This window comes from Xenia sp. Carnegie-2017, unplaced genomic scaffold (genome assembly GCF_021976095.1).
Source record: "Xenia sp. Carnegie-2017 unplaced genomic scaffold, XeniaSp_v1 HiC_scaffold_22, whole genome shotgun sequence".
In the NCBI taxonomy this organism is placed as follows: Eukaryota; Metazoa; Cnidaria; class Anthozoa; order Malacalcyonacea; family Xeniidae; genus Xenia; species Xenia sp. Carnegie-2017.
This window is the reverse complement of record NW_025813485.1, coordinates 1,723,168-1,742,805: the sequence shown is the minus strand read 5'-3', so window position 1 is coordinate 1,742,805 and position 19,638 is coordinate 1,723,168. Positions and strand designations below refer to the sequence as shown.

General features: G+C 32.0%; 4 protein-coding genes across 6 annotated transcripts in view; 1 reads left to right on the top strand and 3 right to left on the bottom strand.

The window, feature by feature from the left end:
- Positions 1-11: 11 nt before the first annotated feature.
- LOC124446956 (optineurin-like) lies at positions 12-3,734 on the top strand. Its single transcript, XM_046997847.1, has 10 exons — positions 12-128; positions 204-539; positions 773-970; positions 1,135-1,485; positions 1,641-1,963; positions 2,043-2,131; positions 2,286-2,342; positions 2,541-2,580; positions 2,705-2,872; positions 3,001-3,734. Exons 5-10 carry the CDS (start codon positions 1,913-1,915, stop codon positions 3,493-3,495), a joined length of 900 nt encoding a protein of 299 aa, XP_046853803.1. The 5' UTR covers positions 12-128; positions 204-539; positions 773-970; positions 1,135-1,485; positions 1,641-1,912; the 3' UTR covers positions 3,496-3,734.
- LOC124446958 (coadhesin-like) lies at positions 3,530-5,142 on the bottom strand. The gene is made up of 6 exons (XM_046997850.1): positions 4,965-5,142; positions 4,749-4,897; positions 4,460-4,598; positions 4,271-4,309; positions 4,090-4,195; positions 3,530-3,917 (listed from the first exon to the last, which is right to left on the bottom strand). Exons 2-6 carry the CDS (start codon positions 4,872-4,874, stop codon positions 3,710-3,712), a joined length of 618 nt encoding a protein of 205 aa, XP_046853806.1. The 5' UTR covers positions 4,875-4,897; positions 4,965-5,142; the 3' UTR covers positions 3,530-3,709.
- A 1,080-nt stretch (positions 5,143-6,222) lies between these two features.
- Positions 6,223-14,991, bottom strand: LOC124446955 (disks large homolog 1-like). Of its 3 annotated transcripts, none has more exons than XM_046997844.1 (19): positions 14,759-14,991; positions 14,504-14,635; positions 14,085-14,221; positions 13,419-13,490; positions 13,027-13,068; positions 12,912-12,959; positions 12,707-12,831; positions 12,234-12,546; positions 11,956-12,109; positions 11,278-11,479; positions 10,796-10,952; positions 10,223-10,325; positions 9,317-9,425; positions 8,961-9,137; positions 8,824-8,893; positions 8,392-8,683; positions 7,959-8,131; positions 7,644-7,845; positions 6,223-6,881 (listed from the first exon to the last, which is right to left on the bottom strand). In XM_046997844.1, exons 1-19 carry the CDS (start codon positions 14,778-14,780, stop codon positions 6,775-6,777), a joined length of 2,637 nt encoding a protein of 878 aa, XP_046853800.1. In that variant the 5' UTR covers positions 14,781-14,991; the 3' UTR covers positions 6,223-6,774. The 3 variants fall into 3 exon arrangements, with proteins under 3 accessions (XP_046853800.1, XP_046853801.1, XP_046853802.1); XM_046997845.1 differs by having other exon boundaries at positions 11,278-11,476; XM_046997846.1 differs by having other exon boundaries at positions 11,278-11,470.
- An 87-nt stretch (positions 14,992-15,078) lies between these two features.
- The window catches only part of LOC124446954 (dynein axonemal heavy chain 2-like), a 37,002-nt gene continuing 32,442 nt past the window's right edge, over positions 15,079-19,638 (bottom strand). Inside the window, 9 exon segments of the mRNA XM_046997843.1 lie at positions 15,079-15,380; positions 15,758-15,908; positions 16,043-16,294; positions 16,576-16,725; positions 17,558-17,674; positions 17,749-17,827; positions 18,032-18,123; positions 18,995-19,052; positions 19,492-19,604. Of these exon segments, the coding sequence (XP_046853799.1) occupies positions 15,226-15,380; positions 15,758-15,908; positions 16,043-16,294; positions 16,576-16,725; positions 17,558-17,674; positions 17,749-17,827; positions 18,032-18,123; positions 18,995-19,052; positions 19,492-19,604 (1,167 nt within the window). The 3' untranslated portion in view covers positions 15,079-15,225.

Genomic DNA, 19,638 nt, shown 5'->3' with positions numbered 1-19,638 from the left:
CCTCAACGAGCATGCGCATTACCACAAAAACAAAGAGTTTCGGTTTCGAAAGTCGAAATCGTTTGTTGTGACTTTATGTAACGTCCGCGTTTTTCATTTCTATCTACAGGATTTCTTTGCTTATGAAGGTATTTTTATGATATAAATTTCAAAGTTAGATGATAGAATATGTTTCAGTATTCTTTTCTCTATCTCTAATACAGCAACAATTCTTTAATTGCAAAGATTGGTGATGAACATTGAACAATATCTTATTTCGTTGGAGTGCGAAGATAAGAAGAAAATCTACGACGTCAATGTTGTGATATTTGTTTTAAAATTCATAAAGTAGTTATATCAGGATAAGAAAGTGAGAGAAAAAAATGCAAAATTCAATTGAATTGAGTTCATTTCACTATGAATTTGTGAATGACGTTAATTTGAACGAAGAAACTGCTCTTAGTAAGAATGAAAAAGCTCTTGCAGATCGAGTACGACATTTACAAAATGAAAATAAGGAAATGCAAAAAGCAATAGAAATTTATCAGGAGGCTTTACAGGTACATATATTTTTACTTGTTGTTTTCATGAAATGAACTAAACATAAATATTTAGTGCACTTTTGTTTGTTGTTGCATGTGTCTGATGAATATATGACATTTGTTTTTGTTTCTTACTTTAAAATGCTGACTTTTCAGTGAACACATCTTTCTGAATGATGTTTAACATCAAGCTCTGTCTCATTCACTAAATGGTGCGAATGAATACTTACAAATCCATCTTTTAATTTTAGTTGTGCCAGGAAAATTTGAACAGTGTTGTGTCACAGCAAGATAAGTTGCTATCTGACACACAGAAAAATTACAATCAAGCAAAAGCTAAAGTTGATTCACTAAATCAGAAAATTAAGACTCTTGAAACTCAGCTTGAGGAGAAGATAATGGAATGTAGGAAGAATAAAGAAATTAAAGGAAAAATTTATGATGAAAAGGTAGACATTTCATAAATATTCAAATGATAGACTTCGTTTTAATTCAGATTTTCTCTATGATAATATGTAAAGATTTGATCTTTTTTGAATGTGTTCCCAAACATTCAATCATATTTTATTTGATTATTTATATAAAATTATGTAAAATAGGTATTTTTTTACAGCCATTAATATCTGCTGAAGACCATCAAAGTCTAATTGCTGAGTGTTTGGAGTTAGAGAAATTAATCAAAACTCTACCTCAGAATGACTCTGTACCACAAACTATTTACAATCAGTTGATAACTCAAGCTCAATCTATGAAAGAGAAGCTTGGGCAATTAAATGTGAGACATGTTGAACTGGAATCTCAAAACAATGAATTTAAAAATTCCAATCAAAGAGGTGATGAAAACATGAACCTAAATTCCAAACCACCAAAAAACAACAATGACAAAATTAAAGTGGAATTATTGTCTCACGAGTGTCAGACTACTGATGAAGTCATCCTTGCTGATCAGTTATCGCAAGATCAGGTTATATTTTGTTTTGATATTTTTTATAAGCGTGCTAATATTATTTATGAATATTTTAACAAACAACACAATATTGGTAAGGAATATTTTTCTTGTTATTGCCTTATATTTCATGATTTAGATTCACTCTTTGTCATAGTTGTTCTATTTTTTAGTGCGCTAAAATATCAAAACTTGAATCAGAAATCCAAGAATTAAAGAAACAAATGGACAGAAGTGAAACAATGTTTTTGACAGAGAAGGAGGATATTTTGGAAAATAAGGCAGCTTTGGAAGAGCAAATAAGAAAAATGAAAGAGACATCATCTATACAAGCTAATAAATCCTTTGATGATGCTATTGCTGCAAAGAAGGATCTTGAACAACAGTTGAGGGAAAAACAACAGAATTGGCAAAAGTTGAGAATGACAAACAGAACATTTCCAGTATGCATGAAAAGTTGAGTGAAAAATTTGGTAAAGAAATTGAAAATCGAGAAGTATGTTACTGCTACTGTCCATAATTCATAAGTTAGGTTTAATTATTTACCTTCAAACTCAATTTTAACAATTTTTAAGAGAGTGGAAAATGAACTTAAAGCACAAGTTGTGACGTTCTGTCAAGACATACAAGTCAAAGAAACAGAATGTGAAGACATGAAGAAAAGGTTTCCATAAAGTTTTAATCTTCATGTTCATGATTATGATTGAGATAGCAATTCATACTTTTGTCCTGTCTTGAAAATATTTGTTAAAGAAAGTTTGTGTCCTCATATAAACATACGTCTTATCTTTTATATGAATCTTTTACTATATTTAAAGACTTGAAATTTATGAAAATGAATGTAACAGACTGGAAGCTCAATATGAGGAATTGAGGTAATTTGCAATACTTTTTTAGTTTATTTCATACAAGTTTAGTTAATGAATGAATTTAACTAATTGATAATTGTACAGGATTTACAACTGTAGCTTTTTATAAAAGAGGGATTCATAAAGTTATTGTATGACCTACATAAATACTTTGTATAAAACGATCGCACAATTGAACTATAAATACACGTTCATTTTTTTTAGAAAAACCTCTGAAAATAGAAACATTCAGAATGAGCGTAAGGTATGAATGATCTTTTTTTGTTTGTTTTCGCTATCGATGTTCAGAGATAAAAGTCATTGTTGTAGAACTCTAGCTATATTTTACTCACATATCTCTAAGGAATTAGTAATATTTGAACATTTAGGTCGCCGGTGATTTGGCCGAATCAAAATCTCAGGTTGATAATCTCACAGCGCAGTTGTTGACTGCTGAAGAAATGATTGAACATAAAGATGCAGATCTGCAGAAATTACAGAAAGAAAATCAATCACTTGTTGGAGAGTTGGAAACCGTTCCATTGCTGAAACAGCAGGTTTGTTTCCGTGTATCATAAAACCATCTAAACCGCGTAGAAAAAGTGTAGTTTTCGCATTATTGTAGTTATTTTATGCATGGTTTGTCACAGTTTTTCCACATTTTATCTATCCTTTCAATTTATAGCTCGAAGTTTTCCAAACTGACTTTAATCAGGAACAGGAATTGCGACAGAAAACTGAAGAACGTAACAGAAAACTTGTAGATGAAATAAAAAAACTTCAATTGGATGTCGAACGCTTGACAGAAGAGATGAATGACCCAACAGGCAGTAGAATGGCAGAAATGCAACGGCGTCACGGTTGTGGTAACACTAATCAAGCAGAAAATGGGGTTTCGGCTGCATCTTGGAGTATATTTCATGACAGATATCTTTCCCCTCGTGGAGGGCCACCAACAGCTGGGCTAAACAACGCTAACAGTGACAATGATATTAACCGTCAGGTCTCTGGTGGACGATGTCCAAAATGTGATCAAATGTTCCCTGATCTCGACACGTTACAGACTCATGTTGTACAATGTTTGGAATCTGAAAGTTCAAAGGTCTGCCCAAAATGCAACCGTGCCTTCCCAGATTTAGATACTCTTCAAATCCATGTCATGGAATGTCTTGATAATTAGTTATGCACGTACGTAAAATGACGTATTTTTGCTATTTTCTTTATGATCATTTGGATTTTCAATGTCAATGTACTACGTATAATTTTCCATAGTTGTTTACAATATAGTTACAGCTAGTCACTTGCTTCAACTGAATTTCAATAGTAATAACTGTTATTAATGAATTACCTGTTGAAGTAATATGATATCCGTATAAAAATTGCTCTTAAAAAATTTAAAGATCCAATGTTTCAATTTTATTTCGTTGTGTTCCTTGTTCTTTCATCCTTGGAGAGTTAGAATCATTGGTGTTGGTCGATTTTCTCTCAGATGATTTTTGCTTAGATTTTATGATGGTTGTGTAAACAGGTTTTTCGTAGCTTGATTTTTTCCCGTCTACACTGTCCCGTAACGATAAACCCGTTCTTGATTCTATTAATTTCCTAGAAATACCATAATCATGAATATAAATTTTGGTTCTAACGATGTTGAAGCTTTTGTGATTTTATGGCTTAAGGAAGACAGGTTACAAAGTTTCAAAAACATTGTTTGTATCACTACGCGCCTACAATATCATGAGTTTTGATGTATACATGGTAATAATTTTGTGCTGACCTTTCCATACGTTTCAACAACTTTCTCATGGTCAACAATAGAACCAATACAAGAATAGTGAATATGGCAGAAATTACCAACAAAACAATAAAAATAATCAGCAAATCTGAAAGAAAAACAACGCCAAACATGAGAACACATGAGAAAACAGAAACAACATTTTGTTTATCAATAAACTCACCATCATCGTCGATTACTATGTCTTCCTCACCTGTTAAAACTTAACAAAAGCACATTGATAAAGTTATTACATCTTATTCCACACCATTTCCACATTCCTAACCCAATCATTTATGTTTTTTTGACAAATCAATTTAAAAAGTGTTATTAGTTGACAGTTCTTGACCTTCGAAAAGAGCGCAAACTTTACCTAAACATCCATAAAGTTCGACTCGCATACAGATTTGAACATTCCATTCAACCGGATGGAATCTGAAGTATCTCGCCTGAATGGAGCGATTGAAGGCATGGTAGACGACGGTAAACGGATCTGAGTTACCAGTAAACATCTTAATTTACAAAATAATATTCAAATAGTAAGATATTTGAAGCTGTCTGACAAAAAACAAGGCCATTTAGCGAAAAAATGCTATACAAAAATTAACAAATGAAAAAAGTTTCGCAACAGTTCAAAAAATCAATCTCGTAACTTTCCTTACCAGTGCTTGAGTTTCTCCTGATTTTATGAAAGGTATCCATAATCCAGATTCTCCTTCACGATAACTTACATAATATTCTTTGACCCAATGATTAAAAGCCTCACGACCTCGTCCCTGTGTTGCCATTGCTCGTAGATCACTTTTTCTTCCTGTTTTAAATTAGTGAAAATTAAATTTAGACAGCAAAATATAACGTTGGAAAAACATGAACCTAACCTAAATCAATCTCTAGAAATTGTCCTTGATCATTATCTCTAGCGCACCATCCTGATTTTAATGGAGGCTGGTATGGAATATTGAGTCGACCACGAAACCCTCGAGAGAAATCATCATAGGACGATGAAGCACTAATTCTGTCATCAGATATTCTTCCATCACCAACACCGATAGGTCCCAAGCAGTCTAAGCAACACATACACAAACAAGATTTAACTGACAAAGATATTTATTACTGATGTCTTATAGTATTTACTTCTAAGCGTTCTTATTTTACGTATCTGTCAAAGTAATTGAATTACTTTTCTTTTAAAATGCTTAGAGCTTCATAACTGTTTATTTTTTGCTGTATGGTATATACGCGCATAAAACAAGGAAAGTTAAACATTCACCAACAAAATGCGTAATTCATCGCATCACGACTATAATAAACATTTAGTTTGAGTCATTATTGAACAATGAATTTTACCATGCCAATTTATAGTTAACGAACTACGACATGCACATATTATATACTTTATTTTATCGAATCAAAAAGAAATAAAACTCTTACCATTTGTAAATACAGCATTCAGCTGCAATATTATAAAAAGAGTGAAAATTAAAAAGAAACGTAAAATGTTAAATCCAAGAAAACCAACGTTCGACATCTTCGACAGCAATGATAAACCGCTAAATTTTAATGGTGAATACTAGACCGGGAATATGTGAAATGCCATGAGATCAACTTTACATTCACCGAAAATTACCATAATAAAAACCAGTATTATAAAGGAATTGATTTATTACACTTTCCATTCAGTGATATTGAATCCTGGCATCATAAGAAACAATATAGACGGTTGAATAAAGATAATTATGTGAAAGTGAGTTACTTTATGTTAATGGTTTAAATTATATTGTTCATATACAGATAGACATGCTTTTATCGGACAAAATCTTGGACATTACGACAAAATAACATGAAACATTGGCTCACAACAGCTCACATTAATGTAGGAGAAGCAAATTAAAGAACGAATGTTTCATAAATATAAAGTTTAACATTATAAAAGTGTAAAAGTGGAATACATGGGTTGAAAATACATGGGCTATATATGAATAACAATCTCGGCAATAATTTTGAACAAATTCTTTTGTCATTGAAATATAGTTTAACACTTGCTTTTAGAAGTGAAATTACTTGAACAATACAAAATGAACACAACCTTTTAGGACTTCAATCACTTAATGTATTGTATAAACAACTAGAACGCAGTTTATATAAATATGTATTTTATTGATCAAAATTACTAACTTGTACGACATAAGACTTATTTATGTGTTGATAAGATGCGATTAAATTTCTACGTATTTAAAATCGATAAAACTACTTTAAAATATTCAAACTGTTTGTTGATACATTCAACCACAGTGCATACTTCATATTTTCTACCCATTATGTGCGACGTCATAAGCCACACGCGACAGAGAAATGATATTCCTAAAGTTCAGATATTCTAAAACAGTCATACAGGCAGTTTTCGTATTAAATTTCGGTAATATGTTTTGTGGCAAAATTCGTAATATTTATAGGTCTTTCACCACGCTATTGCATCTACGAGTTATAAGGTATGACCAGTTGGCATGACAACATGAACTACCTCGTAACGACTCATGATTTATGTTAATAGAATTTGGGATGTTAAGAAAATAAAAAAAACTATTTAACTTCCTAATTCCTCAAGACAGCCATGCATTCTTCAAAGATCATATACAGTTAGTGATAAAAATTATAAAATAGTACCGGGGGGGAGTGTCTATGTACGACCTATAATTTTTCATTCGATGGAATCCATATCACCGGACCGGATTGTTGACGAATTATCTCCTTCACTTGACTATATATATCATTGTATGTGTCTCCAGATACCAAAGCTGCAAAGAATAAACAAAAATATTCAAATAGACTTTCCGATTTTAATTTGCGATTACGAATTCATTTTCAAACTCCCAAACAATAACACTTGCTGTTTAACCTAGTTTAACAGAGTTCACTATTTAAAGTGCATAAGAAAGAAAAATGTTGCTATTTAAAGTATTAATTAAGAGAACTTTCAAAATAACAGTAGACTTTCTAATGTTTATGCATATCTCTTTTCATTCTCACATATTGAAATTTTGTAATGCACGATTTACATAACCAGTGACGTCACATTACATAATGAGTGACGTCAACTGCATAATGGTAATCACTTTGCATGAAATACTTTGGCAGATCGTAAGACCATTAATATTTCACAACGAAGGAAACACTTCCAACTTGAAGTAATACCACAGCAAAATATACGAAAGGGTTCAGTTTTTCGTTATTTAACATCATGTGACTGATTGTGTAAAGTAGAAACTCAAAAAACATCAAGAACTCAACAAAAAATTGTAGAACAAAAAATAAATAATTCAAATATAAAAATATTTCAATATTTGAAATATTCAAATGTTGATAAATAATTGAAATATAAAAATATTTCAATATTTGAAATATTCAAATGTTGTTCTTAAACCTTTTTTCAATCAAAGAAACTTGACTTAACCGGTAACAATTTGTTTTAGGACCATGTTACTTGATTTTACACAATTTAGATTCCCATTTAAGGAGAGGTTAACCAACATACTTTATGAATGAATGCTCATACACACCGGTAAAATACTCCGCAAATTCCTGTTCCAGTTTCTGCGCTCGATCGTACGTTTTTATTGCCTGTTCTTCTGTTATTCGTTTGTTTATTTCTCTCAAAGTTTCCACAGATTTTGGTTTGAGGAAAATAGCTATAGGATACAGCTCAGCTACTTGAAGCCTTTTAATAGCATAACCACTTACGTCAAGAATACAATGTTTGTTCTGCAACAAAAGTTTTATCGGAATATTAAAGTGTAAAGTTTTTCAAAGTAGCTTAAAGATTGAGGAGAATTAAGAACAAAAGCACAAGTTGCTACGAATAAAACAAATTTTACCTTATCTGCAACCTCCTTGACAGATGAGACACTAGTGCCATAAAGATTCTCGTTGTATTGTCCTGCTTCGATGAAATGATGATCTTGAATAGCACGTTCCATTTCTTCTCTGGAGCTGACAAAATGATAATCTCGTCCATCAACTTCATATTCTCGTCTTGCACGAGTAGTATCTACAACAGAAAATATTTAAATTTACTTCTTCATTCTGTAGTTGAAGCTTCCTCTGCAAAAAAGTCTACACAAGGTTTCACGCAAAGATCATTACATTAAAAAATGAATTTTAGTCGATAGAACAAGGAAAACCTTACAAAGAGTACTATTTTCCCTAGCAAAGAAAGAGCCGTATCAAAATCCTGATTAAGCTTTGCAAAACAGTTAAACTTTGCTAAGAAATGTTTCAAAATTCAATGTATTTCAATAAAATACTTACGTGGAACACAGCTACCAAATTTATCTGGAAATTCTGATATGAGATCATCATTTATTCTATCTTTAAGTGGTCCAAGGACAATCACAGGTCTAGCATACCGAAGTTCGTGCTGAGTGACTGGCTCATATGACATAATAGAATCTTCACGAAGACTATAATTACTTTCACTATCACTAGGATTTGAAGTGCAACTTGGATCTATGTCACTTGTCTCATTTTCCGATTCTTTTTTACTTAAGAATGATAACTTTTTCAAATTGAAACTAAGTTTTTTACCATCACGAAATGATCCCTGAAACACATAAACAGATGACGGAATAGTTAGACAAAATACTGGTAGAATTTGCTAGCTTTAAACAAAGTATTTATGCAAGCGAAAATTCCAATGGGCGAACATATGAGAATCGAGAAAAGTGTGTATATAATAATGACCTGAAGGTTGTTGCCTTGTTCTCGTTTGAACTTCACTGATTTCATTCTAGCTCGTTCACGACGTTCAACTCTGTAATAATTAAATAAAACAATAAGAAATAGAATGACACAGAAAAAGTTCAACATAGCTACTTTACCTCTTCTTGCTCGGTACCACTCCTCTCGATTCCTCTTCCCCATCAGGACCTAGTCTTCGCGCTTGCCACCACTCGTCGTCGCTAGCGTTGGTTACATGAAGTATATCGCCGTAATTAAAACTCAGACCCTGGCTTGGCAAACCGCTGTCCTTAGATCTGTCGTAGTCAAATAACGCTCTACGAAAATACAATAAAAATTTCAATGCGCATCATTTATATTTCTGATAAGCAAAGCACTTTACCACACAGACAACACAATACAGAAGTATGAGGAAATAGTCAAAAATCTCTGTTAAGAGATTTTTAGTTTGTACAGTCATGTGCAAGAATAGCCTTTATATAATATAAATATTTACCTAACATACAACTGCCTCTTTGCAGACGTTTTAAGGGATCCTGTATTATTTGTAGTGTTCATCAATTTTTCTCGAAGATCGTGAATCTTTGCTTCAAATTTGTTGTATTCTATAAGAAATGACAAAACATAAGTAGAAGGATCTTATGCGTATTATAACACTAAAGAGAAAGTCTGCGCTGATACAAATTGAAAGTAAAAGATACACAAATTACAATACAAATCAAAATAGATGAAAAACAATATTTCCACAACTAAATCATATTTTTTTTTCAATCAAAAAGTTATTCAATCAAAATTCTTTATAAATACACCATTACCGAGAAAATATATGAACGTTTAGTAATATTTGTCGTAGGCTCCAAATAGAAATCATGTATAACAAATGGATAAAATACTGAAAAAATATCCCTCAAACTATGGAAACTGTTTTTAATGTCAATATTAATGTCTTTGTTGTGATTTATTCAAATAAAATATTCATACAATCAAATATTCATTTTTCGATTTATCGAGCTCATCACAAACATCTGTCCAGATATTTTGTAATCAAACATTCCAAATTATGTTGGAAATTGTCATTATTTCAAATATTATAACGAATAATTGAAGAACAGAAAAAGCCTGTTTTAAGGTATAACGTATAATTTTAGCATTTCAATTTTCTGATATTAAAAATGCCAACAAATTTAATGTCAATGCGTATACAATACATAATCTTAATACATCCAACATAACAATGACGACGCGTAGAATCATCATTATAATAAACAAAAAAATCATCAACAGTTTTATTAGAGGTTTGTCATAACAATTGGTAGTTGTTATGAAGGCTACTATGCTACATGAAAATAAACGATGATCAATAATTTGTCTATGAAATATATTTTTTTCAGTAATTACGAACCTTCAGGTTTATATTCGGCAATAATTGTGACAGTACTGCCAGAACCTTTCAAAGCTGCAGCAGCTTGTTCATGAGTTGCATTTGTTAAATCTATATCGTTGACCTGAAGAAGGAAAGTATTTATAAATTCATTTCTGTGAAGGATACAACGTTTATTTAACCTTACAATATATTTACGACAAAATCCAAAATTGGATGAACGAGCTTCGAAAGTATACGTATCAAAAACAATCTACGAGTCAAGTTCATAATTTTTACGTCATTTTCAACATTATATATTAATATTGTTATAGAAAAGAGAAAAGATAAAAAATCTTTCGTTCATAGTTTCAATCAAACTAAGAGAAAGTTTCGTGGTACCCTGCAATGTTATATGAATGTACGACAACATAAATATCTTAAATCCAACATACTTAAGATTAGGGATACGCTAACAGCAAATAATGAATCAATTTTTGTGCATATTTAATAAATACAGTTATAATATCTGATCAACTCCTACTGTACATACATTAAAAAGCATTATACAAATAGAATTATAAAAACAACTTCGTATTTAAAAGCAAAACATACCGACAAAATTTGATCTCCTCTTCTTAATTCTCCACTGAGATCAGCAACTCCACCAGCCAAAATAAAAGAAATAAAAATTCCTTCGCAGTCTTCGCCTCCGACAATATTAAAACCCAGGCCAGAAGGTCCTTTAGTAAGTACAACTGTTCTTTTATCCCTATGAATATAATTTGTTGTAAGTCATGAGCAACTCTTTGATATATAAACAGCCTTATCCAAACGATATAATCATAGTACCTAGGGTTCAAAGTAACGGTCGAAATGTTTTCGGTCAAGATGATCGGTCAACTTCGTTTTATCACGGTCAAAGTCCGTTTTTGACCGACCGTCCACCAAATATTGTGAAAAAATATCAGTAGTTTTTGAGAGTACAGATTCCCATATTTGATATAATTATTTCATTCATACATAATTTCTAGTATGTAAACCTAACAGGTTGTTTCAATGGACAAAGTTCCGACTTGTACGTATATATAACATACCTGGAAAGCTCTTCCTCATCAATAATTACAACAGGTGCAGGCGATAATGATTCACCAACGCCATTAACCGACGGAGTTTTTTCAGACAAAGATTCCTGGTTTCCCTCGTCAGAGTTATTTACAGCTTCATCATAAGTTGGTGGATGGCTATCATTGGCAAAATCTTCTCCATTTTTATTTTCTTCTTCTTCTTCTTCTTCTTCTAAGAACGAAATGAGAAGGCTCGTGTACATGAAGTACAACTATTGGTTGAAAATAAAATATTTACAAAAAATTATCTAAGCACTCATTCAGAAAGTCGTTATTATTCAAAAAAATTTTAGCTACCATAATTCTTCACAGTAACGTCATTAAATGTACAAACATAAAATAATTTAATTTGACTTACATTTGCCCAATCATTATCTTAACTACAACTTGCAGAAACTTATTGGGTATCTTACTAACTAAATGCACCGAAACATTAATTTGCAAAATTTTATCTTGTCTTGTAGTTAATATGTGTGCGTGCACAGGGTTTAAAAAGTTTGAATAAATAATTAAAAGAGACAGAACATAAAATATCATAAAATAGTCAACTCTAATGATTGCTTAAAAGTAAACTGCTAAAAGTCATTGTAGTGTAGTCAATCAGTATGGACAGATACCACACATCTTTATGATGACTCTTAACTTTACCTGCATCTTCAGTAGGTGTCTGTGGGGCAGATGATCCTTGATAAACAAATGAAGATGTATCTCTGTGAACAAGCAATACAACTGTATCACTCGATGACTTAAGTATCCCAACAGCTTGCTCATGTGTGACACTATTCAACGATACACCATTCACCTGTAAATATAAGTAATCTTTACCATAGAATGTTATGCACTTGGATTATAAAGAAAGAACAATGAAAATCTATTTAAACTTATGAGCTGTAACAATAGTAAATTGCAAAAACTTTTTAACTAACACTTAATATCTTGTCGCCCTCTTGCAGTCTTCCATCATACTTTGCAGCACCACCATCAATAATCTTAGTTATAAAGATACCATCATCTCCTGGGATATGCTGATTACCAACACCACCAGCAATACTGAAACCCAGACCTTTTGTCCCCTTTGATAAAGTTATTTCAAGGCTCTTGCAAGCAGCTGTTTGCTCTTTAGGTCTCTTAACTTGAAGTGTGATCACACCTGAACTCACTTTTAATGCATCCACAGCAACTTGATGAGGCACATTTACAGTGCTTGTGTTGTTTACTGACAAGATGCAATCCTTAACCCTAAACACAACCATACTTAAGTAATTCAATACTATAAAAATAGGTATGTTGATTTGTTTCATAAATAATGAAATTAATGTGCCAATATATATATTCTTATCTTAAATCAATAAATATACAACTACTTTCTTAAAAAATTCTTTAGGGAATAATAAAACACCTTAATCGACCATCATAAGCAGCAGCTCCTTCGGGAATGATTTTTGTGATGAAGATGCCTGAATCATTTGCATAATGTGGATTGTCAGTGCCACCAGCAATACTAAAACCCAAACCAGTTGTGCCCTGATAACAAAAAAACAGTGAAAAATCATCAACTACTAAAAAGTTGATTTTACATAAAGCTATAATGAATGACAACATACTCTTTCAAGTACTATTTCCTCATAATCAAAGTCTCCTGGTACGTTAACCTGTTAAAAATGAATAAAAGTTATTGAATAATCATTTTAAGTAATTCAAAATACCACAAAATCAAACCTCATCACTATCATCCTGCATAGTTGATGTCTCACTTAAAGCCTTGAATAATTAGAAAAGAACCCAAAATAATATTAAAATGGCAATACTCAATAATTATAAAAATATCTGATAGAATATTAGATGACAAAAAGCAAAATATATAGTGCTTTCACCAAGTCATCACAAAAGAAAATTTAAACATTTGGGGGAGGAAGGTACGGTTTCAGCAGTTATGAAATGTTGAACTTTAACCTCTACTTTGTTGAGTATATTTTTTGTACAAATATACACCAAACTTGCACACTTACCTTGCTTGTACATTTCAAGGGTTATCAGTAGTAAAGACACATTTTCTAAGCTTTAAAATCAATTTAAGTGTATATACAAATATGGATCATTGTCATATTTACCAAAGGAGTTTCATCAGGAGCAGTTGTAATTGATATAACAGGTGGAGGTTTTATAACACTGGAAACATGATGCTAAAAAAATTATAAAAACAATAAAATGTTTAGTTGAACACAAGATTCAAAATGATCATATTCTGCTGGGATAGCCATAAGCCACAAGCAATTTTCCATAATTGTGAACATTCGACTTTCTACATGTATAATCAATTTAGGTCTATATACACATACATATATAGAACATTATCATATTTACCACCATTAACAATAGAAATAAATACATATTAGTGTGTATACTAGCCATTATTTATAAGTTGACATGCTTCTTAATGGAATAAAAAGTTAACAATATTATAGTATGCTTATCCTAAGACAATAGTGACAGGTAAACAACAGATAACTAACTTTTAAAGAATACATGTACACATGAAAAAATGAAATGTAAAGATTAGTATGTGTCACCCTTTCATATGTATGACAAAAAAAACCTGCTGCTAGGTAACTACGTAATGCCAGAATGCTGATAAAACAAACATTTCTTTACAATAAGTGAAACTTGACAACAAATAAAAAGGAACACCCAAATTCATCACACAGTGGGATGAAAATAGCAGTAATTAGCATTGGATTTTCAAATTAAAATAACCGAAAACAGTCAGTTTCAGAAACCTGAAAACCATTGTAACTTGATGGAGAATTTTCCCATTTTTTTGCCACTTCATGGCTATCCATTTCTACCAATAAGTCATCTGCATGTTTCGATTCATCGACTAATGTCAGCAACGTCTCATAATATTCTTGTATGTCTAAATGTAAATATTACAGAGATACATTCCCAATCAGTAAAAACATTGTTTTGTGCAAATAATTCAGTTACGGCCTTTTTTATTTAATAAATGATCCACTTGATAAAGATGCTTTATGCTGTATACTATGATATCACTGCTATGTGTATCCACAACGCAAGGTTTCTAACTAGAAGTAGACGCAATTCTAACTCATCATCACTCGAAAATACAGAGGATACAACCTTAAAAGATATTTTGAAATTGTTATCTGATGTGATTGAGAAAGCGTTAAAGCCATACCAAGTAAAGAGTGAAATAAATTGCTTTGAAATATTTTGATAACTCGCTCGATGGCATTCCTCAGGGCTTGGTCTTGAGGCTTTGTTAACTTCGTTCTATAACCTTCAAGAAGCTGTAGAGCTCTCTCAGCATCTACAATTCAGATAAAAATAACAATTTATTGTAGTCGGACATGTTTAATGTGAACAAGATTAGATTCATGCATTAGATAGACCAAGTACAACCGCAAATGGCGGAATTCCAATATCTACTGACCTTCTTTGCGCACTGGCATCATAAGGAAGTGAGATTTTTTGAAGCAATTCAAACGACTAAAAAACAACTATGGGTAATATTTAATTCGAAAGATTTCAGCATAGGCAATGAAAGAAATATGTATAGAAAAATAACGCTTATTTTAAAGCTCAGTTGACGATGTTTATCATCTGCCAAATTGCCGCTGTGCAGCCACAAACTCGAAGGAAAGTGAAACAACAGATGAAGTCACGTGAGAGTCATTATACCTTGAAGAATGTTGTGCAAGGCATTTTATTTACTATTTTTGGCAGACTTTGGAAGACGAAGACACTAGCCACTTGTTTTTTTTTCCTATTAATTAACTGGAAAAGTCTACATAGTCTGTTTACATAATTAATTATAACGATATGTAACCACAAAAATCTTGATTTGATTAAAAAATTTTTACAAACCATAATATATTAACTTTACATAAAAACAACATTTTAATAATCCAAACTCATTAGCAAAGCCGTTCCTCTTTTCACCCAGTGATCAGCAGTCATAACACCAGATTTTAAATCAACACTAACGACATACGATGCTCGATCTGAAGTACCAGTACGATTGGGATAATAATAACAAGGACACGAATAATTTCCTAAAGCATATAATTATAAAATCAAATTATCATAAGACTCCAACACAAATTTTTCATTAAATTGAGCGTTGAAGTTAAAGAAAAGACACGACTATTAATTAACAACAAATTAATACTAAGTATTTTTTTAATAAAAACCATCAAATGTCAATTGCTTAATTGCTAATCATGGCCGGTATGATTGTACAGTTCGTAAATTACTGCAGCACATTTTACAATAAATTTACAGTTCTGAGCACTTTAAGGCAAGCCCATCCATAAAATTATATTTTTTAGGTATTGACAACCAAGAGTGTTTTTCTGAAACTAATTTGAATTTAAAATTGAGCTGCTATAATGTATTTTGACGAACGCTGGACCGTTAAAATACCACTAACCTTTTCCAGTTTTTTTCTTGTTTTCAACAGGTTTAAAATGTACAGTTGGTATAGGACAAACTAGTTGCATAGGGTCTGCTTCAATTAAAGCGGCATTTTTCTTATCCCATCCCGCACCTTCTAAATAAAGACCACGAATCCAAACACCATCCTAGAAAAAAGATGCATCACTATGTCGTTACACAAAGTAAAATAGCAATGTTAAAATACACGAATTGTTGGAAGTTTCACTAATAGTATGAAGGTTGTTTTGAATAAGTTTTAGCAAGTATATGACAATCGAACCTTAGGGTACTGGGTAATGTTACTATCGTCAACAGTTGAAACAGTAAAGTCCCACGACAGAGTGTCAACAGAAATGTTGTTTTGTCTCGCAGATGTTTGTAACACTGCCGTTAAAAATCCAGTCGGAAAGGTGAAACCTGACATCCAAAATATGATCGGCTGATGTGCAGTGCTGGCCCATTTTGCAAACTGATCAACACGATGAACTAAATCCCGTGTCCAATTAGCTAATGCTTTATTGGATGGATACGCCTACATCGAAAACAAAAAAACGAAAATAATTAAAGATGAAAAAAAAAATAGGAAAAACACCACCAGTCATAACGAAAAATCTCTAAGTGAATGACCCATTTTGGGCTTTCGCAAAAGCAACACATTACTTTCACTGACATCCAAGACTGGACATAAAGTTATTATAAAACACACTTTATATATGAGCAAATAGTCAATTTTACATTAAAGTCAACAATAATGTACATAATTGTACTCAACTGGATGTATATATGATAAAAGTGCTAGCTACAACCACGTACCTTTCCCCACAGAGGTGGGACACGAACGTCATAAATACAATTAAATGTCTCCTCCATATCACATGACATCACTACAAGTCCTTTTATGCCACGCTCCAATTCAATTAGAGATGATTTGATTGTTCCAAGTAGTTTGTTGTATCGTGATATCTGGGTTAATGTTAGTCAGAACTTTCATGATAGGAAATACATTAATAACTTTGTTTGATATCTATTAAAGAATAGCAAGTTGTACCTAATAAAAAACTATCAAGCTATACATAATGCAAGAAAGACAAGCTATACATAATGCAAGAAAGACAAGCTATACATAATGCAAGAAAGACAAACTTTACATAATGCAAGAAAGACAAGCTATACATAATGCAAGAAAGACAAGCTATACATAATGCAAGAAAGACAACTTATACATAATGCAAGAAAGGCAAGCTATACATAATGCAAGAAACACAAGCTATACATAATGCAAGAAAGGCAAGCTTTATATTATGCAAGAAAGGCAAGCTATACATAATGCAAGAAAGACAACTTATACATAATGTAAGAAAGGCAAGCTATACATAATGTAAGAAAGGCAAGCTATACATAATGCAAGAAAGGCAAGCTATACATAATGCAAGAAAGACAACTTATACATAATGTAAGAAAGGCAAGCTATACATAATGCAAGAAACACAAGCTATACATAATGCAAGAAAGGCAAGCTTTATATTATGCAAGAAAGGCAAGCTATACATAATGCAAGAAAGACAACTTATACATAATGTAAGAAAGGCAAGCTATACATAATGCAAGAAAGACAACTTATACATAATGTAAGAAAGGCAAGCTATACATAATGCAAGAAAGACAAGCTATACATAATGTAAGAAAGACAAGCTTTACATAATGCAAAAAGGCAAGCTGTTGTAATGCAAAAAAGGTGATATCATAATTGTTACATTTAAATCCATGCGTTGAACATGCTGACTACACAATTTACCTCTTGTAGCAAAACAACATTAAGTGGCGACGGATCATCAGACATGATTTTGGCAGTCTGTTCATAATCTATCTCATCAGGAACTCTCTTCAACACATCTGCAGCGAGGTCTAATACCTGAAAAGATTGTATAGAGTTTCTTTATTTGGCAGCCAATCGTCAAATGCATGAATAGCAAATATATCTTATGCCTTCTGTTCGCGTGATTCGCCAATTCCACCAACAGAAGCAATTTGTGGTTGAAGGGAAAGCAGTGTATCAAACAGATTTCTGAAATCAAAAAATGATTGGGTTATGGGCTTCATATGATTGTTAACGCATCATAATTTGTAAATTTTATATTATCAAAGAAAAAATAAAGTCTGCAACGGTAGTATATCATTTATTGCTCAAAAGACATACTTATTTCAATGGAGAATCAAAATAAGTTCTACACTTCTTAAATAACTATCGCACAACAAGCTTTATACAAACCTTGTTTCGATAATTTGACTTGCAATATCAGCGTTAGGATGTTGTCCAAATGCTTCAGGGTGATCAATGTTAGGTAACATGCTGATATATTCCTATTTAACATTTGAATTTATTGCCTTTTTAACTTTGAAAGTTTTCGCATTCAATCAAAAATTATTGTTAGATACTAGTGCAAGATAACATATTTAATAACAAACTAAAGTTAAATATTTCGATACAATATGTAGCCTACGTCATATACTCACACATGTAGCCTACGTTATATACTCACACATGTAGCCTACGTCATATACTCACAATGTAGCCTACGTCATATACTCACACATGTAGCCTACGTTATATACTCACACATGTAGCCTACGTTATATACTCACACATGTTGCCTACGTTATATACTCACACATGTAGCCTACGTCATATACTCACACATGTAGCCTACGTCATATACTCACACATGTAGCCTACGTCATATACTCACACATGTAGCCTACGTCATATACTCACACATGTAGCCTACGTCATATACTCACACATATAGCCTACGTCATATACTCACACATATACGAAAGATAAACCGAAAAGCTGAAAATAACTGTTTGTGCAATAGCTTTTCGAATTAGACATTTTTCGAAGTGAAATTGCGAAGTAAATTAATTTTAATAAAACAGTATAATTTATAAGACAGCTCAAACAAATTGACGTGTGCGGGGAAAAACTTTTCTTCAACATTTCATAGACCTATACGAGAAGTATGAATTTATGACGTAGACTATACAATCTGTAACTTAAAATGAATAACTGGGTAATGTTCACCTACTCTGTAACTTTATATAAATATATGGGTAAGTACTCAGTGATCTCATATTAATATATAGGTACGTACATAGTCAGTAACAAAACACTAACTTTATACAACATATGGATAGACATTTTGTAACTGTATATGAATATATGGACACATACTCGGTAACTTTGTAAAGGTCCATCTTTTGGAATGTAATAAGTTGGTAAAGATGACAACCTACAGATGATAGAAATATAAAAATGTACTGTGTACAACTGTATTGTAAAGTAAATGAAATAGAGTGTCGTACTCACAATTCAATTAAATTAGAAATACCATTAATATAACATGAATATCACACTGTATTGTCTTGACTTTTTCAAATATGGAATTTAAAATGAAACGCTTGCAGTTATTGTCAAAAATTTGGTTTGATATTGTAACTGAATAAAATAAGTTCCCGTCCACAACATATGGTACTTTTTAAGAGCAATGTTCAAAAATCCTATGATTGTGTGTGATACTGGACTATTGCAATAAACATACTCCGAAATTTATTTTAATTTTAAAAATCTACTTGGGGAACACTTAAGTAGGAACAAGCTGTTGGTATTACGAAAGTGACTGTCAGCAAAGCTGACTACAGGTTAAATATAAATAAATAAACAAATCTTACTTGAAGTATGGGGCATCCAAAGAAGCATCACAGAAGAAATCATTAATGTAAGTCATTAATAACCTTCGATCAAAATCATCCGTCACATGACCACCGTAATTGACGCCAGCAACCTTGAGAGGTTTAAATTATATTGTGAAGTTTGTG

Coding starts and splice junctions, on each gene's coding strand:
- LOC124446956 (XM_046997847.1), top strand. CDS start 1,913: ATGCATGAAAAGTTGAGTGAAAAATTTGGTAAAGAAATTGAAAATCGA. Junction 1,964..2,042: donor AAGAAATTGAAAATCGAGAA/GTATGTTACTGC, acceptor ACAATTTTTAAG/AGAGTGGAAAATGAACTTAA. Junction 2,581..2,704: donor ACATTCAGAATGAGCGTAAG/GTATGAATGATC, acceptor TTGAACATTTAG/GTCGCCGGTGATTTGGCCGA.
- LOC124446958 (XM_046997850.1), bottom strand. CDS start 4,874: ATGGCAACACAGGGACGAGGTCGTGAGGCTTTTAATCATTGGGTCAAA. Junction 4,599..4,748: donor CAGGAGAAACTCAAGCACTG/GTAAGGAAAGTT, acceptor TTGTAAATTAAG/ATGTTTACTGGTAACTCAGA. Junction 4,196..4,270: donor CATAGTAATCGACGATGATG/GTGAGTTTATTG, acceptor TTTTTCTTTCAG/ATTTGCTGATTATTTTTATT.
- LOC124446955 (XM_046997844.1), bottom strand. CDS start 14,780: ATGATGCCAGTGCGCAAAGAAG. Junction 12,832..12,911: donor AGGAAATAGTACTTGAAAGA/GTATGTTGTCAT, acceptor TTTTGTTATCAG/GGCACAACTGGTTTGGGTTT. Junction 12,547..12,706: donor GCTTATGATGGTCGATTAAG/GTGTTTTATTAT, acceptor GGTTGTGTTTAG/GGTTAAGGATTGCATCTTGT.